The sequence below is a fragment of the Onychostruthus taczanowskii genome, unplaced genomic scaffold, assembly GCF_017590055.1.
Source record: "Onychostruthus taczanowskii isolate IOZ18803 unplaced genomic scaffold, ASM1759005v1 scaffold1, whole genome shotgun sequence".
NCBI lineage: Eukaryota > Metazoa > Chordata > Aves > Passeriformes > Passeridae > Onychostruthus > Onychostruthus taczanowskii.
This window is the reverse complement of record NW_024496525.1, coordinates 15,539,452-15,567,408: the sequence shown is the minus strand read 5'-3', so window position 1 is coordinate 15,567,408 and position 27,957 is coordinate 15,539,452. Positions and strand designations below refer to the sequence as shown.

General features: G+C 44.3%; 1 protein-coding gene across 1 annotated transcript in view; it reads left to right on the top strand.

The window, feature by feature from the left end:
* The first annotated feature begins 7,826 nt into the window (after window positions 1–7,826).
* The window catches only part of EGLN3 (egl-9 family hypoxia inducible factor 3), a 28,307-nt gene continuing 8,176 nt past the window's right edge, over window positions 7,827–27,957 (top strand). The window contains exon 1 of the mRNA XM_041400360.1: window positions 7,827–8,518. Within this exon, the coding sequence (XP_041256294.1) occupies window positions 8,162–8,518 (357 nt within the window). The 5' untranslated portion in view covers window positions 7,827–8,161. The remainder of the gene's footprint in view (window positions 8,519–27,957) is intronic.

The window sequence follows — 27,957 nt, the reverse complement described above, 5'->3', positions numbered from 1 at the left end:
ATCAATAACTACTGGGACTTCTGCTTATCATAAAATCAAATGTGTGATCAAGCAGTAGCCACCCACAAGATCCTCACAAAGGCATGGCTGTCAAGATTTTGATTAAATTTTATTTGCAAAAAAAGAAAGCTATATTTTAAATAGATCAAATCCTTTTCTCTGCCATGAGGGTGTTTAGAACTGTGTACAGGACAAACTAACTGCAGTTCTGTTATAAGGCTGGCACTACAACTATTTATATGTTGTTTATAAATTATAAATTTTAAAACTTTACATGAACAGGTATTTTACATTTTATGCAGCCAAAGTAAAATTTAGGCACTACTGCTCAGAGCAACATCTGGCAAATGTCCTGCAAAATAGATGAGTTTTATTAGAAAAATTAATTTAAGAGAGGAAAACAAATTTTTTGTGTAAGTTTTATTAGCAAGCTATTCAGAAGAGAATTTAGGGAATAGCATTTTCATGGTTCTGCATTAGGAGGAAAAATTGCTTTAATTAGGTATGGTAAGTGATCAATTTCGCATGCTATGATTAGGAGGACAGTTCTAGTAATTGCGTATAGGGTAAGATGTCCAAATGCTTGAACATCTGTTCCTAATCATCAAACTTACAATATAGAAAAGGCCTACATCTGTATTAATTTTGTATGACAGAAACCCAAATCCAAAATATTTTATTGTGATCTTTATGTAAAAATGCAAATTCTATTTTTAATAAAATTATGATGCCTTGTATTTTATTGGATTTATTATCTTTCTGATGTAAAAAAGTCTATATTTTAGTGTAAAGAACCTATACTTGTAGGATAGGAATAAAAGGCAGAAACACACTGCTTTAATTATCTTAAGTAGTCTAGAAACATTTTAACTTCTCACTCAGGAACTTAAACAAAATCTTGGTTTCTGCTTATTTGTTTAACTTGTATCATATCTTCATCTAAAGCCAAAATGGAGGGCCATAATTCTTGAGAGCTAAGGCATGAGATTTAAAATGTATATTCATTAAGTTGCTTTAAAAATTTCCACTCACAGGTAAGTGGAAAATAAATTAAAAGGCAAGGAGATGAAATAAGATAAAGCAAAATCACACTCCCCCATGCTGAAGATTATTTTTGTATTCATATTGATCCAAAAAAGGTAAGAAGAACCAGAATTCTGATGTTATTCCCTTTATAAGGTTTTTTGTTGTCTCTGATTCAGCAACTTAAGAAAAAAAAATAAAAAAAACAAACCACCCACACATAAAAAACATCCAAAGAGAAAAGTTAACAACAACCCAACCCAGACAGCTCTACTATCTTACTGGCATTTCAGTAATTGCTGTAAGTCAACTGTAATTTTTCTTGCCAGCTAGAAATTTCTCAGGAATTAAATTTGCCTCTACTGCCAATTGTGCAGTGGCGACTTTAATTATAAAACCCAGGTAATAAACGACTGCTCATTCATTAACTAATAGAACAGGAAAAGCGGCAAGTCTGATTCCCTAAACTGTCTATCTTCAAATATCCTCTTGTTTTGACTTTTGTTTACATCACATACTTATTTCTTGTTTTCCTTGGAAGCTATGGGAAAACTAGAAAGGTGAAAACTCAACAACTGCAAACCAGCAGGGAAGATACTTTAAACACTTTATTTCCGGCATTCCTCTTCATCTATATTCATAATTAGTTAATGTCTTTGAGAAAGAAAAGACATAGAAAAGATTTTGAGATCTGGTTTTATCAGTAGAAGTCTCTTTAATATTGAGAACCTTGATTTCTTGCCTGCCGAAATTTATGTTTCTGACTGTTACAGTTCTCGGGCTTGAAATCCCTGGCAATGCAGTTAACACGTCTATGGCTCCAGTCTTCTGATCAAAGGATTGTGGATTACTGTTTTCCTGGACATATCCTCTATTTTATTACAATGCAGTATTTGGGGCAGACTTCTCTGTCATCAGGATTTACTGTTTAATTCCAGAAACACTGAGATACACTTGGGAGAAAGGTATATGGTTTATGGGGAGGAATATCTACTTAAAAAGGAAGTAACTTTTAAATTAATCATAATGCTATCTATGGTAATTTTCTATTTAATTTCAAACATAAATACTTGCATTGGATACAGTTTTTAACTGATCAATCCAAATCAAAAAGGGAAGACAAACCTCTCTAAAACATGGAAATATACGTTTGGATATCTGCACACTCAGATTCCTACAAAGATGTTAACAATTTAAAATTCATTGAAATGTTGTTTTACAAAAATATTATGCTCTCAAAATTTATTGTTTTCCCTTCTTTGTGCTATTGTTTACCATATTGAACTTCTTTGTTTACATAATCAAAATCTCAATAGCTGCTTTTTTTTTATCCTCATAGCCACAGTTAATTCCAAGTTCTTGATAGTATGACACTTGATAGCCATAAATTAACTGCCTAGTGCAATATTGTCAGACTGTGCAAGAAGTGCATTTACTAAACAACTGTGCTCTCTTTGCATTCTGCTCACTTGCTAACTCCCTGCAGGACAGTTTAGAGCACCCCAGGCCTCCTCAAGCAGCTGACAACATGCCACAAACATCCATTGCTCTACAAGAGATGCACCACAGGCCAGGAAAAGCTGCAAGTTTAAGGTCTGGCATTCCTCAGGAGCTGCTGGAACAAGATAGGAGCAGTTAATCCTATCAGGAAGCTGGAAATCTCACTTCTCAAAGAGCCATTTTTACACCCAAACAGTTTTAGGAAAACTTTGATAAAACACCTGATTGTGGCTGACAGGTAGCTGAGCTCCCTTGGCCATAACAACACTTATAGTGGTTTTTTTCCCCAATACAAGGATTTGGAATATACTGGTGCATCAGATACTCAGTCCACTACAAACAAGGCAATCTTTAGCAGATGTTTAGACTAGTCAAAGCTAGTTTATCACACATTAACTAACTCAAACCTAGTTCAGAAAGGAAGAGAAGATACCAATGACAGCATCATTAGAATGCCATGGGTTGGAAGGGACCTTAAATATCATCTAGTTCCAAACACCCTGTCCTGGGCAGGGATGTCACCCACTAGAGCAGATTGCTCAGAGCCCCATCCAGCCTGGCCTTGAACTGTTCCAGGGATGGGTCATTCACAACTTCTCTGAGCAGCCTGTTCCAGAGCCACAGCAACGTCACAGTAAAGAATTTCCTCCTTACATCCAGTCTAAATCTCTTCTCTTTTAGTTTAAGTCATTTACCTTTGCTCTATCACTATCTGCCCATATAAAAAGTTCCTCTCCCTCTCTTTTAAAAACCCTTCTAAGTGCTGGAAAGCCACAATTAGGTCTCCACAGAGCCTTCTCTTGTCCCAGCTCTCTCAGCCTGTTTTCATAAGAGAGGTGCTCCAGCCCCTGATCATCTTCATGCCACTCCTCTGGGCCTGCTCTAAGAGATCCATGTAGCTCTTATGCTGAAGACTCCAGATCTGCACCCAGCCCTCCTTGTGGGGTCTCACGAAGGCAGAGCTGAGGGGCAGAGTCACAACCTCAGCCAGACAGCTGGTGTTGCTTCTTGTTTATCAAATTGTTCACTGTGGCCCAAAGAGGTCAGTCCTAACGGATCCCATCCTTCCAGTGCATCTCACTGGACCTAAGAGAACTCCCCAATTAACTCCTTTTTTTTTTTTTTTTTTCTGCTCAGAATTGCTTTTCTGCCACCTTAGCAAAGGAGATCAGCCATCAAGGAGTCCAAAGTATGCCAAAGCAAGTGCAAAGAGAGGTGTGGGGGGAAAAGGTGCTGAATGAGTTGTTAGGTCAGCTCAAGCCATGACAGATACCTTTGCCCTCACTCCTGCTTTCAGTGTGACACAATATTAAGGGTGCTGACAAAGGAGCTCTGTCAAGTTTTGTGGCTGCAGTTGGAGGACACATCACACCAAAACACGGCTGCTCTGCCATGATACCTGCACAGCAGGCAAAAGAACGGCACAGCTGCTGATGCCTCAGCTATTGCTGTGTAAAACTAAGCCCCTGTGAAGGTGGATGTGAGGCTCTGGACTTTGCACTTTTGGAGGAGCTGAGGCAGAAACACATTCTTTTCTGGCAGTACTGTAGAGGCGAGGTTGAAACCTGCAGCAGAGGGTTGGGAAGGGCAGGTGGGGTTAGTGACCTCTTAAGAAGCCATGGCAAGGTGTGCTAGCACTGGTGTGTCATCCCTGTACAAACACTACCTGCCCCTTGGCCAGAGGCATTGTATAACCATACCAACATTGTCAGAAAAGTAACTTCTGTAGGCAGAACTTCAGTTATTTTCTCACTAGATCATGAAGCATCAGCTCTACAAATCATGCTATGAGGTATTAAGAGTACTGTTTTACAGTTTTTCACTGATATAAAGAATACTCTTCCCTTTCTCTTGCTGGGGCCTTTGCAGTTCAGCCCTTGGCACTGAAGAAGTCCGGCTTTCCAGCGGGAAAAATCTGAAAATAAGACTCAAAATGTTTAAAACTCCCAGCTCTAAAAAAGTGTGAAGCAGTTCATCCATAAATTCTCTTGTCAGGAAAATAGCATTAGTGTATAACTAATATCCAGGCTTGACTGACACCAATTATTCTAATCCTCTAAAACAAATCTCCTTAAAATCATTCTGCCAGCTTGCTAATGTCCTGTTTTAGTCTACTGAACTCTAATGTGTGCCATACTGGCAGTGAAAGCAACAGATATGCAGGACTCAGAAGTTTTCAAAATCAGATGAAATGGAAAATAAGAAAGCATAGAATTAATTTTAGAAGAGAAAAAAAATTCTATATTGTAAGGATAAACAGAGCTTTACATGGCAGAGGGATTGCTCACCTATAATTGAATGATGTAGGATTTTTAATTAAATTGTGGTGACAGCTTTCATGCCTGAGATGCACAGCACTGTAAACAAACTTTGTGCACGTCCAAAAGTGCAGGTGACGTGAATTGCCTGATTTCACACCCTCACGCCTTTTTTTGTGCCCTGTGCAACACTTACATTGTGCATGCTCTGTGATAGCTTTGTTTGGAGAGCAGTGGAGTGGTCACAAGAAGTGCTGTGGAAGGTTCAATGTCTGGTCCTGTTCCAGCTCTTTTATTCTTCTGGGTGGTTCTCATACACTGTAGTATACACTGAGGACTGCTTTGCCTTTTTATTGGCAAGATTGTGGCTTAGTTTGGGAATTACTACAATTGCAGCCCAGCATCCCTCGACTCAGCTTTGGTACCCCTAAGGGGAATGAGAGAGCTCTTGAAGAGTGTCTGTGGGCTTGGCAGGAATTTGTCCTTTCTTGGTGATGATCAAGGTGATGTGTGACAGAGGCTGTGATTGCTCAGGTTACAAACTATAATGATGGAACGAAAACTGTTTCTGGGTGCAGTCTGCACGCATGGAGAAGTTCTAACGTAAGCAATAACAACCTCTATCACAGACCTTCATTATCATCATCATCATCAAGGGACAAAGAGATGAAGTAAAATAGCGCTGGTAAATTAAAATAAATAGAATCACTACTCTTTGTTCCTCCTGATGTTTTATCCTCACATGGAACAGTAATGCATCTGACTGCTATTGCAAATGCAAGTATGAAAAGCACATCATGCTTCAAGGGACAAAACGCTTTGTCCACCAGAAAACCTGATTTGCCAACAAAGGGCAGTGAATGCCTTCCTAAGGAAGACACGACATCAGTGCTGGAGGAGTAAAAGTGTTTACAACTCTGTGAACATCCCTCAGCAACTGGGGGTGTGGACTCAGTTTTCTAAGACAAATCTCTGACTCTCTAAGATGACTTTTTCAGATGGAGACCTGGAATCAGTCTAACTCGTAATTTCAAACTTTCAAAACGAGAGAAATAAAGCTGTAAAGACCAACTTCATCTACTGCCAGAAGGCATCCCTCTTAGCCCTTGACTTGTCAAAGTGGTATCATTACACTTGATAGAAAGGCTGGAAGTTCAGCGTCTACAAATACTTGATTCTGGTACAGGACTGTATATTTGCATGTGTGTGTAAACAAGAAAAGGTGAAAAAAAATCAAAGGATAATGGCTTTTATGTAATAAAAATGTGTGAACAGTACAACAATGCATCAACAATATTTCCTAATGTATCCAAATTTCATAATGTTGAGACTTTGCAGTTGAACTTGTCTTGCATTCCTTGCTGATTATGACGACTGCTCTTAACTTATCATACATGACTGATTTCTCAGATAAGCATTAAGGGATTAATAAGATTCAGAATTGTATCTTATTAATTATAACCCCACTTTAATGTGAAGTGTGTACCTAAATCAAATAAGGTCCTTTGAGAGTCCATATCTCACCACATATGAATTTATCTGATGTAATGTTGCTCGGCTCTCGACAGAGCTGTCGGGGAATAACTTTAGAGGATTAGACCTGTGCTTAGCGCTAGGCACTGAGGGTAGACATCACTGGATTCAAGGAGAACAAACGTGGAATACGTGACCCGCTCCTGCATATGCCGGGACCTGGAGTTTGCAGCTCGAGCAGCATCAGCAGCACGGACTGCTTGTAATCCCGTCTGGATGCGCGACGTGAAGGGGAAGAAAAGAACCGGCACAAATTTTGCCTTTTTTGGGGGTGAAACGTGCCGGGTTGCAGCCGGAGCCATGTCGGTCCCGCGCCGTGCCGTGCCGTGCCGTGCCGGGCGCTGAGCGGGCTCGGCGGGCACGTCCCGCACGGGCGGGCACACACACGGACCGCGTCCCGCCGGCTCCCGGCCGGAGCTCGGCCCGCGCTGCCACCGAGGGCTGCGGAGGGGGTGCGCGTGTGTCTGTGTGTCTGTGTGTCTGTGTGGCTGTGTGGCTGTGTGTGCGCGGACGCCGCGAGCAGCAGGGATGCGCTCGGCGCACGGACAGCGCTCGGTGGCGGCGGTACTTCACCGACACCGACTCGGCACGGCCGACCTGTCCCGCCCGGCTTGCCCGCAGCCAGCAGCTCTCCGCAACGTGACTTTGCTTCGGTTTTGGTTTCTGTGGAGGCTTCTCTTGTTTGTTTAGCAAATCCCGGGCATGTTGCGTCTGTGAGCGGAGCTAAGCGGTTGCTGCTGTTCGCTTCTCAGGAAGCATTTTACGTGACAGCATGCTGCTCGTCGGGACAGACCCAGCAGCGACCGCGGGACCGTACTCCGCGGCTGGCCAGTGCAGGGACAGTGTTACCGGCAAGGGGCACGCGGGGGAAAGGCCAGTTTTGGTTTGGAACGAATTTTGCCACGGTTTGACCGTAGCTGTCCCGTCGCAGCACGAAGCCGCCGACGGTCCGGGAGGTGTTTCCTGCTACCAGAGCAAAGCAACCTGGCGGGCCCTTTGGGATAAATAATTCAGGGAAGCGCTGTTTTGCTAGGTAAACCTTTTGTAAAAGGCGCATTCCTCGCCCAGAAAAACTGTATGTGTATCTTAATGCAACAGTTCCGTCTGGTGCTGAAAGTGCCGCTGCGGTAGGCGGAGGTAAGAGGCGGCCGGAGAGCCCCGGCGGGGCACTGGCAAACTTCACTCGGCCTATTCCAAGAGCTCCGGAGCAGGGCAGGGCAGGGCGCGGCGAGGGGGTCGCAGCCGACATGCCGGGGAGAATTCCTCAATGGCGCTGCCCACGCCCACTCCGGGGGCGCGCGGGACGGCGGGCCACGCCCCCCCGCGCACGTGTGGGAGCCCTCGCCGCGCGTTCCCCGCGGGCCGGCCCCGCCCCGCCACACGCGATTGGCTGCTCGGGAGGCCGCGGGCGGGGAGGGGGCGGGGCGATCGCTCCGCGCCGGGCGGCCCCTCCCACGTGCGGCGGCGCGAGCACACATCCCGCACGTAGCCGGCGTATTAATCAGCGCGGGGCCATCTGCGCCCTCCTCGCCGCGGGCGGGGGCTGCGCACGCCCTTCCCGCACGCCCTTCCCGCACGCCCTTCCCGCACGCCCCGGGGCGCTCCCGCACACCGCTGGGGCGCCAGCGGCAGTAGCAGCTGCGCGGGGCTTCGGCAGCACCGCCGCTCCCGCAGCGCCGGGCCGCGGTGCGTAGCCGAGCCCGCAGCGGCGAAAGTTTTGCCTCGCCTCGCCTGGCCTCGCGCCGCGGCGGAGCCCCTGCCCGGCTCGGCCTGGAGCGGACGGCGGCCCCACGGGCATCGCCTCCCAGCGCGGGCGCCGGCAGAGAGAGCAGCGTCCCCGCCGCGCCATGCCGCTGGGGCACGTCATGAGGCTGGACCTGGAGAGAATCGCCCTGGAGTACGTCGTGCCCTGCTTGCACGACATCGGCTTCTGCTACCTGGACAACTTCTTGGGGGAGGTGGTGGGGGACTGCGTGCTGGAGAGGGTGAAGCGGATGCACCGCGACGGGGAACTGGCCGACGGGCAGCTGGCCGGCCCCAGCCGCGGTGTCGCCAAGCGGCATCTCCGCGGCGACCAGATCAAATGGATCGGAGGCACGGAGGAGGGCTGCGAGGCCATCAACTTTCTTCTCACGCTGATAGACCGGCTGGTGATGTACTGCGGGACCCGGCTCGGCAAGTACTACGTGAAAGAACGATCCAAGGTAAGGGTTCGCGGGGCCCCGACCCCCTGTCCGCCCGCCGGCACCGGCTCCCAGTCGGCCCGACCCGCCTCGCAGCTGCCCGTGGGACCTGCCCGAAACTTTCCAGGGGCGCTGGCCCGTGGCGCGTCCGCGCTGTCGGCGGCTGCCTGTGCCCGTGTCCCGCAGCACCCGCCCGGCTGGCGGAGGCGCCGTGCGCTGCCCGAGGGGCTCCCGTGCCCGCAGCCGCTCTCCAGCCCTTGCCGCCGGGTGCGGGGGTCCCGCTGGAAGCGGGGCCGCCCCCTGCGGGTCCCTCGCCCCGCCGATGCCAGCAGCGCTCCGGGGCGCCTCCTCGGGCTCCCCTTGCCGCGTTTTCGCCGGGCTTTTCGGCTGCCGGAGCCCGTCCGGTCCCTTGTCTTTTCACCTGTGCGACACCGGCCGTCACTTCGCAGCCGTCCAGGGGACTGCAGGCGGCTCCTCGCTTCTCGCGGCGGGGCTGGAGCCGGCTGCACCCCGCTTCTGGTTGTGCTCACAGACAGGGTGGACCAGTGCGCGGCGTACCCCACCAAAAACGTCTAACCTTGACTACGTTTCGCGGGGCAGCAAGATCTCCACCCTCTCCCTGCGAGCGTACCCGGCTCTGATCCGATTGTTTGGATGTTTTCGCCCGTGTATTATTCTGAATAGTTTCGTGGTTGCAAATCTTGTGCCGTTCTGCAGCTAAAGAGGAGCTAAAGAGGTTGTCGTTACTGCGTTGGGTATGCAAACTTTTTTTTTAAAGAGAGAAGTGTGGTTTTTTTTTTTGGTTTTTTTTTTTTTTTGTTGTTTTTTTTTTTGTTTTTGTTTTTGTTTTTTTTTTCCTCCTAGGCTTTCTTAGAAATTGAGGGGACACTTGTATTATTAGTTTCTTACCCAATGAAGTTTACTTGCACTTGTAATGACATTAGTGTGGGATAACTTGTCTTTTCTTTCCTTGTCTATTTTGCTATGGCAAAGTGAACTGGCTTTGAACTAAGTTTACTTTGTTGTCCTGAATGCTGAAAACATCCTTATTTCTTTATTTCTGACTTGACATAGTACATTTTCAAAAGGTCCTGCTGCTTTTAGAGTTATGCTAGACTCAAAAACAATGAAACTTTAAAAAAATGACAATAGGGAGAAATTAGGAATTGCTCTTGATCCTAACTTGCACTGGACTAAGGGTATGTGTGAGTGGTACTGTGATTCTCCCCTGAAAAATGAAGAAAAAAGTACAGTGATGTTTACCAGTTGCTTGGGAGCACTCTGAAACCTGCGCATGCACCCCCACACATTTACACATAGCAGTGGGAATAATAAAGGTTCCTTATGCTTAGCTCCATTGAGTTACTGATCATCAATTCAACCAATCAATTAAAGCTTGGTTAGGTATGTTTTAAAATGTGGGTAGATTGGATTTGACTTATTCCTGTTGAGAGCCTTGTATAGGAGGCATAAATAACCATCCTGCCTTGGCACACCTTTAAGGTCATTACCATCCTTTCTCTGGTGATTTCTGTTTACCTGTGTACTACTGAAAGTGCGTTTCTGGCTAAGGGGGCATGTGTAGGGGTGGATATTGAGCAGGGGTTACTTGAAAGTTGGAGTGAAAGGAGTCTGTCCAGCCTTTTTACGAGGTATTTGTAAAACAGCTGGATGAATGAAGGATGTTGGCGCTGGCTGGGAAGAAGGGTCTTTTGGGCAGTGACTTTGGGTTGTAGAGATGATTTTAAAAGAGAGTCTTGGTGTTTTTGAAGGCATTCTTGTACAAATAGTAATTAAAAATAGAACATAACTCATTTTATAGATAGTCAGCAAGCTATTTACAATGAAGAAACACTTCTGGCTCTTGTGCTTTAATGTGAAAGTTGTCAGACTCCAAACAGTGCAGCATGGAAGTGCTGCACTCCAGGACTGAAAGGGACTCAGTATTTCAATACTATTTGTAAAACCAAATGCAGAGAAATTTTCATCAGGTGTTAATAGTAACCAATCCCCTTGTTATAATAAGAAGTGCCATGGGTATGTGAGGCCCTGGAATAGCAGCTGCTGTCTGTAACTGAGATGTGGGATGCCTTCAGCAGGAAGATTATTCCTGTGACTAACAACTGATTACTACAGTGCATGCAGTTTAAGACATTTCTTGTGCACCATAAAACCTTTTCATTCTGCTCATCATGTGAAGTCTTATGAGTGCATACACACAAATCCCAAATTTAAATTCAGTGTATTTTTATTTTATCTGGTGGATTTTATATGTAAATGAATGCCCACAAAACTTTCACAGCTTAACATTTGTGGGGATGTGGGGTGTTCATGGGCAACGGGACCAGAACATCTTTGTGGGACATGTGCTGTTGTAATTTATTGTTTGGGATGCAGATATTACTCAGAGTTCAGAACAATTTGTTTAAAATATAAGCCTTTAGGTACATGTTAACTCAATTTGTCATGAAAATGTACTTATGTCACATCAGCCCATCTTTATTTAAAGGTTTATACTTTTAATAAGTAGTATGACTTTAGTCTTCAGCGTGAGTGTCAGAAGAAGGCGAGAGATTTCCCTTGTAAATGAACTTATGTCAGATTATGTCAGTTTAGTATGAAGTGCTTCATATTTTTGTAGCTGCACAAACTTAAGTCCTGAACAACTTTTGTCCAATAAAGGAAATTTTCCTTTCAGCTAAATGAGAGTAACAAGTCAGTTAGGATTGTGCTGTTTCCAAATTAATTTCAAGAGCATTTCAAGAGAGTTATGATTGCATCAAAGAGAAGTGACAGAAGTAAAATTTTTAAGAGTGTTGGATATTCATAGGAGCTGCTGGTTGGCATTTGAGGGTTGATAATGAAATGTAACCTTTCATCTTTGCAGACCAGTGATACAAATCTATCTTTGGTGTAAGTTGTGTTTTAAAATACTGGCTGGTTAAATGATCGAAACATGGTTAAAGGTTGATGGACCCAATGCACTTCTTGTTGGCTTTTACAGTCTCATCAACTATCAACTCATCCATTTTCTAGTAAGATAATACAGTGGTTCCCCTTTTCTAGTAGGTAAATGGTTAAGGACGTCACTGAGGCATAATTGACCCAAGTCCAATCTTCTCCTCAGAGCGAGAAGATTGATGTCCTTATGCAGAGGGATGTTCTGGCCTGAGGACAGAAGTCACTCTGTTTTTGAAGACCTGTCACTACTCTGCTGGAGTTTTACTTGGTGGAAAAAAGCTAGTGGGTGTTTCAGGTCAGAGGCAAAGCTGCAGCTTGGTCTGTGAGGCCAGTCACCCAGAGTGCCCTCTGGATCAGGTGATGCTCCAGGGACTGCAGGTGAAAGGGTGATGTGCTGCAGCTTCTGACTCCCCAGGTCCCGAGGTTCCTTCTTGGGGTTAACTGGCATTTGCAGGGGCTTGAGGAGGTGCCCTGTAGGAAAACACTGTACTATGAATTTCTGCTTCAAGACTTGAGAAATGTTTTAGTGGTGGGTGGAGTGTCTTTGGAGTTTTGTGTCTTTTGTTTTTGGTTTTTTTTTTTTTTTTTTTTTAAGAGACTCTGCAGAACCTGGGGGAACTTGGAAGTCACTGATGTGAGGAGTCAGGGGACAGAGTATGGCAGGAACCAGGCTGGTTGGCTGGTGTGTGGAAATGTTAAAGTTTTGTTTGCAGTGGGGTGTCTGTAATTCATCTGCTGCTGAGAGGCTGTGGTATTGCCCTTTTGTCATTTTGCCTCTGCTGGAGAAGGACCGCTCTCCCTGTGGCTGGGCAGGGTCCCAGAGCAATGCCATGGGTGCCTGCTGCCCTGGGCTACCTCAGCTGAGTCAGCGCTTGACGTGCTGCCAGCGCTGCCTTGGTCCTCACGGAAGGGGTGGAAGGTACTTTGAACTGGTGTGGCTGCGTGGACTCTGCACCTCGCTGTGAGAGCAGCACGTCCTGCTCTGAGTCACAGATACCCTCTTGGGTACCACCAAGGGCTGAAATCCATGTCAGGGCTGCCACTGGGAACCTTGAGCCCATCTTGCACCTGCTGGACACCAATGAGATCTGCTGGTCTGAAAATAAAGCAAGAATTCCTAATCTTAAGAGCTGCTCTGTGTTGAAAGAAGCCCGTGACTGATGTTTTCAGCTCAGAACAGAACTGTTCACATTCAGTGCCAAGTGTATGACCTGAAGTTAAAAAAAAAAAAAAGTGTTCTCAATGTGAGACTAGTTAATTTAAAAGTCCCTATGGGATGCGAACCTTCTCAAAAACTTGCTTCCTCTGCTTGTTGCCATAACACCACCCTGCTCATCCCACCCTGGTGGACCCTCTCTAATGGTCACAGGAGAAGTAGGTCTTTTGTGGTAGCAGTTTGTAGCTAGTGAGTGTGTGTTGGAAACCAGAGTGGGTTCTTCTGCCTATCACATGATGGGGTGTTCTTAGGTATGTTTTGAAATATGGTCAGCCTAGCAGGTTGTTACCAAGATTTCTTTTCCTGAGGATTGAAGAAATGGATGAGATGTCACAGCAGTAGTTTTACAAAGTCCCTCATAACTCAGGTAATGAGGTAAGGTATTTTTGCATTTGTATATGAAGAAAGAAAAGTACTGTTCTATAACATTCAAACTCTATCCTTTGCAATTAAAACACAGTGAAATGCTGAATTTTCTGGCTTGAGGTACTAATTTGAAGAGTGAGATAACAGAAAACTCTATCTAGAGTAGGCTGAAGAGTGGTACTGCCCCTTGAGATATACTGGCCTATTGTATGTTACAAAGTATTTTTGATACTTGGGTAGCAACATGCCTTGCAATTAGTTTACAATGGGAGGTCTAATGAATACCACCATCCAGAAGAAATATGCATAATTTTTCTTCTAATCAAATGCACATGTTCTGCCATAATGCACAAGTTCAAATCTGTTCTTCTGGCCAGCTGCCGGCAGAGTCCGGAGCCACTGGAACTGTAAATACAACAGACAAGTAATTTTATGATATGAGGCTGAAGAATTCAGCATTGGCACAGATCCTAGTGTGGTTGCTTTGGCTCAGTGTCAAAGCTGATGTTTATATCTGTGTTTGTCAAGCAAGATTAGTTAGCCTGGTTAATTATACACAGGAATGTATAATTTTTACTTGACAATCAGATGAGTATGAACTTGGGCATATTAACACTTGTTTTTGTTCTTCATCAAATTATTCTCAATGACTTTTGAAACTTTCAAAATAACTACTTCTCTGAAAGAGGCACTTGGAGAATCTTTCAGGTAAATTCTTCTTTCAGCAGGGACAGGGTATTGGAGAAATGGATCAATATTTTACAGACAGTGATGCACATATCTGTAAGTGGGTTCAGAAGCATGGGAAGCCTCTAGGGAATGGTGTTTGAGTTATCAGGTGTTGAAGTTGCAAGCAGCTCGAATTCAGTAGCTGTTATGTATCATCACTCTTAAAAACCTGACTGTAGTTCACTGGTAAACTTATTTCATGGTAGGCAGTGGCAAAAACCTGCTGCCTTCAGTGTGTGTTACACCAGAACCTTTGGCTGCCAGGTAGCTTCTCTTGGTCCTCCTTTCCCCTTCTTGCCAGAGAAGTCTGTATCCACCCAGTGACCTTTATCACACTGTGCCATGAGCCTGTCCACGTGCTTTACAGCCATGGTCCCAGAGGAAGGTGAAATGTGGTTAATCTTATAAGTGAAGGGAAATGTCAGTGCTCTCAGGCAATGTAAAGATATGAATGGTCTGTTTATCCTGAGTTTGTGGCAATTTTTTTTATTGTCTGTAGTTTTACAGTCCAGCAGTTCTTCGTGCGTCTTGCTAGACTCTGGTATTACACAGTAGTGGCAAAGCAGTGAAGTTTTCCACAATCTCTCATATATTGGTAATGCATTTTCTAAAGTAACTTATTCATTGCTGTGCCTGCTCTGGTAGCAGTTCTTGCTGCTACCATGTCAGCTCTTAAAGCCAGGGACTTGCAGAGGTTCCCTTACAGGTGTGCTGGCCAAAGCTTGATCACTTGCAAGCTCTAAACAAGTATGTGCCACTCAGTTTGCTTTTATGTGAGGACCCATTGCTCATTGAATGCCGGTGTGACTTGTAATACAAGTGGCATTAAGGCCTCTGTGTATGGGGAGTGTTTGTCCTTTGAACTTACAGGGATGTGTGTGGCATCACAAGGTGCAGTATCCTTGGGAAAGCCACTGGGGAAATGACAAGATCAGAGTTCAGTGCCCTGTCCTGCTGAGCTTGCATTCTGGGAGGGAGGAGAGCTGGCCATGGAATCGCAGAATCAATTAGTTTGGAAAAGACCTGTGAGATCATTGAGTCCATGCTGTGACTGAACACCACCATGTCAACTAGACCATGGCACTAAGTGCCATATCCAATCACCTCCAGGGACAGTGACTCCACTACCTCCCTGGGCAGCCCATTCCAATATCTAATCACCCTTTCTGCAAAGAATTTCTTCCTAATGATCCTTGCTATTAATATTTGTGTGCCTTTTCCCAAGGTAATTGTTAATGAATAATTCAGTCAATTTTGTACAGTTCATTGCTAATAGCAGTATATGTTAAAATGGACATTGATTCTTATAACACTGATGCAGTACAGGAGGTATGCAGTGAAAGTGGCCTGTTACTTTGCATTAAAGATTCCATCTGTGTTAATCCCAATGTCTTTATTTGGTTTCACAGTAAACTCTTCTTTCTCTGGCTTCCAGATTTATCTGGATGGTGGCTCAATGTAATACAGACTTATCTTGCATGTTGCTTCCTGAGAAATTTGATTTATTACATGAAAGTATCCTCTTCCATATTGCACAGATTTTTTTTTTTTTCCCTGAGGTGGTGGTGGAACAGTACTGCAAGTCCTTTCCGTTTGTGTGTGGAAGGGATGAGAGAAGGAGGAGATAGAACACAATGATCCAAGCATGTATGAATTTTTAATTAGATGAATTTTTGATGTTTCCTGAACCAACTCAATACACTTAGAAGAGGTCAATACTTTTACCAAATGTTTCAAGATGACTCTTACTAAGACACAAGGTACTTTCTTCTTTTTTGTTTCTTTGAGGTATTTACTTTTTTCTGCTCCTCTTGCAATTGGATTGAGTTTTCCCATTGTGTAGCAGGCCAGGGGCAAGTGGTCCCTTGGCACTAGCAGGTCCCATAGCACTCACCCATCTTGCAGTGGATGGCTTGAGAGAATGAGGAGGTTAGGAAGGAAAGCCTAGGAGTAAGTGTTACTGGTTTTACCTCTGTGAAGGAGGATGTGTGCATACCAGCTTGAGGGAATTTAAAGCCCTGGCTCGGATTTGTCATGGCTGTAACCCTTCTGTCACAAAGCTGAAGACTGAAACAACATTGTTAGAAAGCTGCCAACAACACGTCTCCCTAAGCTTCTGTGAAAAGGCTTTATTGGTAAGGTTTATTAGTAGAGGAGCTCTTGGGAAGTGTTTTGGAAACTGCTTCTGGTACCTGTGCCTATGGCTGATGGCTGCTGTGGTGGGCTCCAGGGTGAATAGCTGATGCAGTGCTACAGAACTTGGTGGGGCTTGACAGAAGATTTTGACTGATGCATAACACTACATAACAATTTGGTTTAGATTTTTTATTGCTTTGAAAAGATGTTACAGAGTTGGTCAGAAAAGCAAGAAGGTCTCTCAGTTCAGTCAGTGAGGTGAAGTAAGATCATGGAAGAGGCTCAAGCCAAGTAAATCATCTATCTCCTACTGTTTAAACTATTCACAGGCACGTCATCCCGTCAGCACACCACTCGTGATCATTCCTGTGAATGATTTGGAGAGAGCTGTTAGCTCTGTTTCCCCTCCATCACTCACACATGTGCATCTAGTATCTCTCAGTGACAGAAAGGAGCTTTTTCCCCTACAGTCATTTTTCTCTTGACATTGTGCTTTGATAAGATTAGTATGTGGATAAACTTTGTGCCAACATGCAAAGCACTTAGTAGAAAGCAGTTGATTAAACAACCTACTTGTTGCTCTGATTTTTCACAAATAAAGTAATCAAAGAGGTTTTTGCTGACCATAGTGGTTCCATGGAGGCTTACTAAATGTTCATATTTAGCCACCCTGATAAAAAATGAGTAGTCTAAATGGCAGGAGTACAGCATAGCACTCTATCTGCACTGACTGGAAACAGCACAGTTTGTCTAAAGCTTCGCAGTTGGAAATGGCAGAGTAGCCATGTCTTTTGCCAAACATCAGGAAATTGTATCCTGCTTTGTAGCAAAAAAAGATACCCATTTTGAGTCTTGTGTCCATCTAGTTCATGTGAATCCTTTGGTCAAAATAGTCTGTTTTTTGTACTTTCTTTCTGGACCTGAAAATCCAAACAAGATATATGTCTGCATTTTTCCTGTCTGCAAGTCATAATATAATTAATAATTGCTTATGTGTTCTTGCACTGTAATTTTTTATACAAAGTGATAAGACAAGTGTTTTTAAAATTTTGGCTCCAGTTCAGCAATTCACTTAACTACTTTTTCTTAAAGGCACTTTCAGATCAATGGGACTTCAAGCACATATTCTGGTGCTTGGCTTAGACTATGCTAGAATATGTTTAGAAAACTTCAGGAAATGTTGTATATCTTGTGCCATCCCTGGTGTTTGTATGAGTTTTTTTTTTCTTACATTTGAAATGCAGGTCATCTTTTATGTGGCCTCCTGGGAGGCAGCAAGGAGCCTTACTTGATGAAATAGATAGTAGTTATGATTTTTATCTGGTGTTTGTAACTGACTGTCTTATGGCAAACTTGTCTTAATACCATTAACAGTAGCACTTATTCCAGTAATGCATGCTGCAAAGAGATAGGCGATGTGTGGTGAGGAATGCCATATGGAATGGAAAAAGCCTGGGGTGTAAGAACACTGGGTTCTGTGGTGGTGGAGATTGGCATGGAGCTTCCTGACTGCCTTGGAACTCCAGGGAGTGAAGAAAGGTTCTTGCATAGCCCCTCACTGGACCATGTGGTAGAAAAAGTAGATCAGAACCAGGAGAATTTGAGAGAAAAGATATTAAAGAAGTGGTAGGAGGGGGGAAGTGTCAATTAGTCCTTAACTTACCTGTGCCTGTGTTGTTAACAGTGCTAGGGTGTTGTGCTTGCTGCTGAAGACTGTATGTGTTACTGCACCCTCCCCTTCTGATTTCCCCTAGGAAATCTGGTAGAAGTGGTTCGAAAAGTGAAAAAGGAGAAGATTCACCATAAATGCTATAACATGTCCTGCTGTTAAGACATAAAAACCATGTCATATAAGTAGATGTACACAAACAGGAGAGAGTCCCCCAGAATGTATTCATAACTCTGTCTTGACAATGTTCACCAGCGTTTCCACCTAAGTAAGTTAACTCACCCTCTGTCATCTGCTGTGTGGAGCACGTGCTGTATGTCTCTGAAGCAGGCCAACAGGAAGGGTCACTGCCTGGTTAACTGTTTTACAGACTTCCTCCTCATGAAGGAGCAGTGAGAGGATTTGTGAATTCTGGTCCTCGTTGCCAAATGTGGTGTAATTCAACATTTCATGATGGTCAAACACTGAAATCTCAAAGTTGTGCATTTTACCAAGATATTTGAGTGCATAATTTGATGTTTAACTGGTGATGTAAAGGCTCAGTGCAGTCTCACATTTGCACTGATAATTTCTTGGCAAGAGTAAAAATGTAGTTGACATGATTTTTTTGTTTGTTTCTTTACACTTGGATGTCTGCAACTGAAACAATTTTTTTTTCCTTTGCTGGCACTTGGTTAAAAGCATGTTTCACTACTTACCATCTGTAGAAGCTACTGCTGCTAGTAAAAAGCTGTATTAGTACAATGTTTTGGCTGCAGTTAGAAGAGACACTAGCTGTGCCAATGCTGACCAGAGCTACAGGCAGACACAGTGTACCTACTTGACCCCTGCAGTGAAAAGGGCATGTGTAACCCTATAGCTCTGCCTCCCCCTCAAGTATCTGTCCTGCCTTCCCCCTGTGTGCTTCCCACCACAGAGATGCATTTGTACCCCATATCTCTAGCAAAGCCAGCTGCAGGACTCCCACCAGGTGGTTGCTTACCCCTGCTCTTACCACAGCCTGTCATGCCTATGCAGCTGCTATCTCTCATCTCCATCTCAGGGAAGAGACAGGGATGAGGGCTGCTTCCTCTGGCTGCCCAAGCAGCTGGCACCCTGGGAGAGCAGCCTCCGTCCAGCCTCCAGCTTGGCTCAACCTTGGCTTCCCCTGTGGTGGCTCTGAGTACATACTGCTCTTGTGACATTGGCTGCCAGAAGAAAGATTATGGAGAGGAAGAGGAAGAAGGAGGGAAGTGAGCCAGAAAGAACACTCCAGCCTTTCTGCATCCTCAGGAAACATCCTGAAGTCACAGCAGAGAGACTGCCTCCCTTGCTCAACAGTTGCAGTGCTTCCTGCAAAAACTACCTTAGATGCCATAGAACATTATTGCTCTAAGACTCAGTCCTGAACTGGGCCTTGAAAAATCTCTTAAGGGGACCTGCTTCAGTGAGTTGCGGTGGTGGGAATGACTGGGTAAGGTTCTGAAAGGAGGGGACTGCAGCAAAGCAGAGCAGCAGGTGTGAGCAGGCTGAAACCTGTCAGGCATGCATGTGTCCCTGTGCAGGGCCACTGCCCCAGCAGGAGAGTCAAAGCCTGTGTCAGTGGCCACAACACAGCTGGCCTTTAGGTTGGTGTCTTCTGTCAGGTGGTGGCAGCATAAATCCATGGGAGACACTTGACCAGTGGACAAAAGGAAGTGGGAATTCAGCAGCCCGAGTTCAAATCCAGAATCTAATGTTGTTCATGGCTGGGTTAAGGAGCAGTCTTCCTTGTTCAGGAGATGAGAGCTTTTGTGAATATCTTTGAGACACGCAGATGTGAGGCTGGCAGTCAGTTTGTGGTGTGTGTGTGTCTGTCTATGCATGCTTGCTTTGCTCAGAGTTGCCGAGTGTCTGTCCACACATACCTTAGTGGTGCAAGTACCAGCTGTGTATGTGGTGGAGAGGGAAGGCACTAAAACACTTAAGAAGATTTATTTGGGTGGTTTCTTTTTTGTTGGGTGTTTTTTTTTTTTTTTTTTTTTTTTTTTTTTTTTTTTTTTTACCAATACATTTTATTGCCTAGCTTTAGAACAGGTGTACAGTTTTATTATTACAAATTTCCCTTGAATCTGAATATCTTGTTTCCCTTCCTGCATGGAAGGATGGTGTGTCACTGAATACACATCTATCCACTTTAACTGAGGGATTACACTGTTGTAAAGTGCACGTGTAGACAGAGCAGTACAACTTTATGTGCAGGCAAAGCCTTAGAGGTAAAGACTACACATTATTGAACCATAGTAGAAATTATTTCCGATGGTAGTTTGTTATAGATAATTTTAATGGGTTTTACACTTAATTATTCATTCAAAATCTTATTCAGGATACTGTTGTCTTGGCAAGTCCTCTGTAAAGGTATGGGTGAGCAAAAGATATGTGAGTAGTGAGACGGCTTCCTTCCAAAATGAACATAGGAGATAACTGGTCTCATCAATTAGCATTGATTTGGTTTTACTGCTGATAACAAGCACTTAAGAATGTTGATCTCTCTGTTTATGCAGCACAGTGATGTCTTAGCAGTCTCAGGAGCCCAGATGTCTCTGACAGCAAGGACCCTTGAGGCATATTTGGGGTACGTGCCAAGTGTGGTGGTGCTTTTCTGAACCCTTCATTCCTCTCTGGCAGTGAAGGGTGTTTTTTCACTGAGCCAGAGGGGGCAAACCATCCCAGTGTGGTGCTGCCTCTGGTGTGGTGGGACCATGCGGTGTCACAGAGGTGTCCTTGGTGGTGGCCTCAAAAACGGATTGCTCTTGGCAGCTGGGGCCTCCTGTCCCCTTGGCACACGTGCTTCAAGGTGGTGGCTCATCACCTCTGCCTGCCAGGATGTCCAGGGCTGCCCCTGATGAGCTCTCGGGAAGTGTTTGAAGTGCTGCATACCAAATGTGAGCTGATAAAAGTCTTGTGGGCTCTGTTGCTCACTTGCCCTGGGCCCACGGGCTAAAAATAAACGGGTAATAATAAGAAAAGGATGTTGGCAGCTCCAAGAGCAGCAAATGTTTGCCTATGTTGTGGCTGTCTTTCCTGACCTTTATTAGTGCAACCACAAGAATATCAAAATATGCAGTTATTTAAATGCTGAAAAAAAAAAAAAAAGAAAAGGTCTGACTTGCTGATGAAGAATGAAAGGCTGGAATATTTCAGGAACTGTGAGATTATCTTTCTGCCGCACAGATGAGGAATGTTCCTCAGAGGATGTGTGTGCTGGTTACCAGGCTTTTATTCCCTGCTGAGAAACTGAACGTACAGGGACAGTCCTTACAGATTTCCTTAATGAGCTTGCACTTATTTATGAATTTGCCTTTCTGCGGGGGTGGTGCTTGTCACGATGTCCCCCAGGGCTCATTACAGGGGATGCTTTCTCCATCTGCATCAATTGCTTGGGATGCTTTCTCATTAGTGCAGCTTGGCCAGGTTTGGCTCTTTGGGGAGAGGAGAGGGCTGAAGGAGTTTTCTGGGTGATGAAAGAGGGCTTCATCAAAAGGCAAAAATAATCCTAAATGTAATTAGACAGCATTTTTTTTTAAAGTGTGGGAGATAAGTCTCCTGTGCCTGCCTCTGTTTGCAGCACAGGAGGGAGGGACAGCCCAGTAAGAACGAGAGCCGAGAAGCGCCTTGTGTGCTCGCTGCCTGTGTGGGTTTCCCCTCTCCCCTCCGCAGTGTCTGAAGTGCACTCTGGAGTGAAGTTTGCATTTGATCGCCGATGGCCTCACGCTCCGCACGTAGCACTGTCGTTAAGCCATCATCCCGCTGGCCCCGAGCCAGCGCTCCGAGGCGCAGGGGCGGGCGGTCTCTCTAAACTGAACAGCCTTTATTGATACATCGATGCACTGCGCATGTTTACAGCTGCTAATTGGAGACTTAATCTGAATATCCTTGACTGAACTAATTCACTGGCAATAGCCTTTTAAATTTCAGGTCCTGCCATGATGGTATGCCTGCTCCTCGCAGCACGCTAATCGCTTCTGGAGTGGCGCTGCCGCTGCGTGCGTGCGAGGCACAGCGACCCTGTAACATCACAGACCAAAGCGTAGTTCTAGGTCAGAGGAGGACGTAAAATAAAAATCTTGGGTGATTCTGCGTTTGCAGAAGACGAGAGAAGCACTTGAAGTACTGGAGAAAAGTGTTAATTGACATGCACACAGACTTATGTAGATTAAGCATGCAAGAAAGGAAGTTAATTCTTTTAATTACTACAACAGGCAAAGATGCTCATTGCAAGGACAGTTGTGATCCTATGGCAGTTTCAGATTTGTTTCCTTCACTTTCAGTGTTCTCTTTTCTCCTTGCTGTGACCAGAGGCTGAATATAGAGAATGTGGGTGGTGGTCTTAAAGCAGTGTTAGTTTCCTTGGCTTTTTAAAAAATGTGAGCAATGTAGACAGTATACAGTGGTAGATGAATGCCTGGAACTCTCTTGCCCTTGGAACCTGGAGAACTTCTTCCATGGTCAGATCCTTTCAGAGTTTCTGAATTGTCCCTTGACTTTAGGATCCTGTAGGATCCCAGGAAGTATCCAGCAATGGGAACAGCTCAGCAGAGCTCACTGCTGTCCCCAAGGCTGATTCCCAAATGCTCCCTGCTCTCTTGACACTTGCAGAAGGCTGCTGCCCACATGAGGCACGGCTGTTTCCTGCCTTCCCATTTCACACTGGCGCTGCTCTGGCAGCCAGCTTGAACTTGAAGGGCATCCAGATTTATTTCTAAATGTGTGTTCTGTTAAGAAAAATAATAAAAAAAAAAGTAGTCACAGGCTGAAACAGTCCTTCATATTAATAGGCTATGAAAAACTAAATTTTGTTGCCAATGAGTAGGAAAGATTCTTAACCCCATCACAGATTAATTTAGCAGGGAGCTCATTTTTAAAGCAGCTTCAATCTGTGATCTGACTTCCTTAGATACCTTCCATAAGATTTGAAAGCTTATTAGAGGTTCCTTGAGCTACAACTAGATAACATGCCAATCATCAATAGCTGTGTGGCATGGAGGTAATCCATGAACAGAGCTTTGATGGGTAGCTCTTTTTTTCCTTCCTTGGTTCTTAAAAGAAATTTAACAAGCCGGAACAGTTTTCCATTGTACAGTAATCAGAATATTATCAGCTAATAAAAGACTTTTGGTTGGTAAGCAAAAATAAACCAGTGTCTTAGCATCTTCTTCCTGCAGACGAGAGAATAGTCTTTCCCACAATTCCCACCCTCAGGTTGTTCCTCAAAAAAATTCTTTTTAAAAAGTCCTTTTATGTACCTGTAAGCAAGCTGTGCTACATGCAAAAGACTAAAAAAATAAGAAAGGAGAGATGAGGTTTTAGCTCCTGGAAGATCTGAATCTAATGATCAGGCTTGCATGCAAGCAAGGAGAAGCAAGTACCAGACCACCTGCTGGAAGTGCTATCCATGCTATCCATGGAAACAGGATTTTTTTACACAGTTACAAGTAATCTTCTTTGATTGGAGACTGGTAGCCAAGATATGGTGAGGAAATGAGAGATTAGTTTCTCATACAATACTGCCACTGAAGCCCATTTCATGTGTTGCTTGACTGAAGTGAGCAGAATTTTACTGTCTTGGAACTGGTGATTGGCTTTCCAACAGACACTAAGCTAATGTCTCTGATTTGTTGCTGTTTCAACATAATTTTTTCCTTTCTTTTCCTTTCCATCTCTATAGAATATTAAGTTAGACTAATGTTCCCAGTTCATGCTTCAGTATAGTAGTTGACTATTTTAACTTTCATAAATTCAAACAAACTAAGATTTAATAATGTTCATGAATATTTTATACTTAACAATTATAAGCTATGTGGCAGAAAACACTTGGGTGCAATAAGAAATTACTTAAGAAACACCCCATAGTGTTTGTGTGTCAGTCAAGCCTCAACTGAGAATCTCTTGCCTTTGGTCATGAAATGTCAGACTTCTCATGTTCTTTTAATGTAGGGCATGCTGGGTGCTTTTCCCTTTCTGGATGTAAAGACTGTGCGCATCTATGAGCTAGAATCAGGGTAAGCACAATATACATTCAAACCTAAGACAATTAAGTGAATCCTGGTAGTCCTAATACCCTAGAGGACTGGTCAAAAGTGATTTTTGTTTGTGCTCAAGTGGGCTGAAATTTGGGACCTTCTGACCTGGTGTCACCACTGCTTCCTATTAAGCACTGTTTATTTCCACTTACAAATATCTTCTATCTGAGATGTTTTCTGAAACGTTCTGTTCCAAGTATCAGGCTGCTCTAGCTTTGCTTATTTTGTAAATCATGTCTCACAGCATGATCCTGGCCATCAGCTAAGAGAATTTGTTTTTCTGCTTGCTAGAACCTCTGGGAAGCAGGGAAAAATCCTCTCAATGGAACACTTGTTTATCTACCTTCAAACTTTGCTAGTGTCTTGCAGTTTGACTTGCAGATTTCTCTGGCTGACTTGAGTATAATACTTAGACTGAATGATAGGTAACTTATTCTTGCAAGCTTCTGTGCAATGTGGAATTTACTGACGATTCCTTGGTTCTTACTAAAGCTGGTAATTGCTGCTTGTTTAACTTGTGGTTGCATCCTCTTGGGAAAGCTAACATCCCTGAAAATAACAGGGCAGAAGCTTTAGGTTTGATGACTTGCTTTTAATTTTCCAGATTTTGTAGGGTTTAATTTATGACTGTTGACTAGACTATCAGAGCATTGGTCTTCATATGGTGGTGTGTAAGTGTGACTCCAAGGGCATGCATCTGGATATCAGTTTTTAACTATTCAGCTGTAGTGTAAGGCAAACTCTTCTTTTTTTTAACATAGAAAAGGGGAGTGTTGCAGAAATTTTATGAGTGCTTACACTGGGAAGTTAAGCTAAACAACAGCCATTGTAATAGATTGTATTGAAAAAGAAAAGGTTAGGTACATTCCTGCTCATTACTGCCTGCTATAGTAAGTTTGATTAGTTTAGGTTTGGAGATTGTTAATGAAGAGAGGAGTTGCTTCCAAAAGTGGAGTGTGCTCTTCTGGACACAATAGCCAAAAGTGTAGGAAACATTTCTTACTAACACTCCACGTGCACACCTGGTAAGTGGTTTGATTATTGTTATTGAGCCTCTGGCTTTTGTAGCTGGACTGTGCACAAACCTGGCAGATACCAGTGTTCACAAATTAGCTAAATTAAGTCTGGGTCACGCATCTCCTGTTTCTTGTTTGCTTTAAATGAATCCAAAAGTACTGCTAACAGCTGGAATCCCTGCTGAGGCCAGCTTGATCTGCTCTGGAGCTGATCCAGCCATTGCTCTGATAAAGCTTGATATCGTTTCAACAGTCTCTAGGAGGACCACAATGATTTCCCTTCATTGTTTAAGGTTTCATTCAAATACTCGCTGTGCCAGGAAAAAGGATATTTCACTTCTGCTTTTCTTCTTTTGCTGCTGCTACTAGAAAACTTTTTTCTCTTTGCTTTTCTGAAAGTTAAGCAATAGTGTGGCCCATGCTTTAGGATTCTGTGGGAATTGTTCCACTTAATCTCCAGGGATGGAGTGTTGCAGTTGTAAAAGGTGCATCCTGTAAATAAATAAATTATGCATTTATGTTGGAGACAAAGCACATGTTCTAAGAGAACATATTATGTGGGGGAGGCCAGGAGAAACTCTGGCCTTTTGCCTAGATTTCCATAGTAAATAAAGCACCTAAATCTGCCCTTCAGTCTGCTGTTCAGTAGCTTTTTGTTTGTGGCATTAAAAGCAGTAGTAATATTGGATTGATTTTCAGGCAGTTCAGTAATCTTGGAGTAATGTCTACTCTCTAAAGAGAGACTTAAGGCCCCCATAATTTTGTGTTGTACATCGACTTAAAAATGAGGTACTGTTGGTCAATGAGGCTGTATTCCCGTCATGCCTCGTCCCCCTGGTGTGCTGAGCAGGGCTGTGCTGAGCTGGCCGGGCTGGTGCTGTGGTGCCCATGCCCCTGGCAGCAGCCGTGCCGCACCCCACTCCAGCACTGCGCTCCTCCCTGCCCCACGGTCGGAATCGCTGCCCCCTCTCCTCGGTACTCTTAGCTCTCAGGATTTGTTGGGTTTGCAGGGCAAGGTATTGGTAGCTGAGAGGCTATCAGGGCTTTTTTGTGAGAAGCTGCCAGAAGCTTCTCCCATGTCTGGCAGGGCAATGCCAGCTGGCTACAAGATGGACCCACTGCTGACCAAGTACAGAACTTGGGAGTGAAGTTGAGCTTGGGAGGAGTAGGGAGAAGGTGTCTTAATGTTTGGTTTTATTTCTCACTATCTTACTCTGATTTGTTTGGCAATAAATTAAATTAGTTTCCCCAGGTCTAGTCTGTTCTGCTTGCGACAGTTACTGGTGGGTGGTCTCTCCCTATCCTTATCAACTCATGAGCCTTTCATTACACTTTCTTTCCCTGCTCAGTTGAGGAGGGGAGTGATGGAGTGGCTTAAGGGGCATCAGGGTCATGTTTCCCAGAGTAGGAAAATCCTGTTTTACAAAAGGTTACTATTTTAATTGTTAGACCTGATGCAGCTCACTGCATGTGGGATGGGTGAAGGTCCACCTGCATGAGGTGCTGTGCTAGTAACTGGATTGGGTGAATGCACAAACTGAGTTATCCTTACCGGTGAGGGCCCGGCTTCCTCAGACCAGTATTATATTGCAGGTACAGGTGACTTTTAGTTTCCACCAGACTTATGCCCTTAATGTGTTTTGAGCACTATGCTGTAGACTGGCCCTTACTGCTGTTATCAGGCTGATAGTGAAATGTAGTGCAGCTCTGGAGCCATTTGTAACAGCAGAATGACAATAGAGCAGTTAGGATCTACAGCAAGGCATCTACCTAACTGCTAGGTGTGATGGAAGAGGGCTGATTACTTGGAATTAAAAGTACTTGCTTTTGTTTAGTGTGATGTCCTGACCCTGCAGGCCGCAAGTCTCTAGGCATTTGGCCTGAGGTGTGGAGAGCGGGCCCTGGTCACTTACTGCTGCCTGCAGGTACTGTTCTGGTGCTTGTTGTGGGGAGGGAAGTTAATTCATACATCTGACTCCTGTGGAGAGGTTTTCTTCTTGGTAGCAGAGGGTTCAAGGGATCCACTGTGCTGGCTGGCAGTAACTTCTGTGCTGGTGTGTGTTGGCACAGTAAAATTTCCTTGTTGATTAAAGCAGCATGTGCTGTACTGTACCTGGTCATGTCCCTTGAGATCAGCATGCCTTTTGCATGTGCTTGGAAGAAGAAAACAAGAATTCTGGGGTTCCTAGATAAAAAGTTCTTAGTAAAGCCTATACTATCAATCTCTAACTATCAGTTACAAATTGTGCGTATCAGATCATTGGAGCAGGTCATGCAAATGTTGCACAGTCATATCCTCATTCTGTAGCACAGGCATGTAAAATACTGTTATATGTGAAGTTAGGGTTTTATTGTCTGAAAAGATGGAAAAGTAGATGGGTAAAATAGATGGGTAAAAAACTGGATGGTTGGACTTGGAGGGTCCTGGTCCATCAGACCTCTTATACCTGGAGGCTGCTACCAAATGGGACACCACAGGGATCTGTCATGGGACCTGTTGTGTTAAACACCTTTATTTATCAGTAACCTGAAACAGATGACAGAGTGTGCAGAAGACACCAAACTGAGAGGGACCAGTTGATGCCCTTGAGGGCAAGGCTGCCACTAAAAGGAAACCAGATAGACTGGGGAAACAGGCCAACAGGAAGTGTATGAAATTAAACATGGGCAAATCTAACTCCTGCTCCTGGGAAAGAAGAGCCCCTTGCAGAATTACAGATTGGGGGCTGCCAGCAGATCTGCTCCCCAGGGGAACCTGGGAACCCTCAGTTCATCCTGCTGTCAGCTGAACTTGATCCTGTGGTGTGCTTCCTGCACTGCACACAGATTGAGGAGTGATAATTGCAGAAACCACATCTGAACACTATCTGCAGTTTTCCAACTGAATTTAGTCTATCATTTCCCATCACTCTTGCTGCTAATACTGACAAACAGTCTGGAGATGTCAGTGGAGTGGGAACATGACTGCTATTGCAACAGCTTTAGGGGTAGTCAGTATCACTGCCAAGTAGCCCCAGTAGTGAAGGGTGACTGAGAGAAAGATCTAGTGCCGTACCAGCAGTCTCACCTGCTCTTGCCTGCATTCTGCTTAGGCTGCTAATTAAGTCAACTAAGTTGAATATGTTTTTGTTGTAAAAACCTTTTAAGACCTGTTGATTGCCATGTGGTTTGGAATAATTCATGTTAGGCTTATCTCATCATTCAAGGTGAAATTTAAATAATGAATTAAGTGATTGTATCAGCAAGTATGAAGATGATCAAAGAGAGAAATGCTCTGAAAGCTATTTGGTTAGTTCTGTGGCTCAGTCCATGAAACAAAACATGCA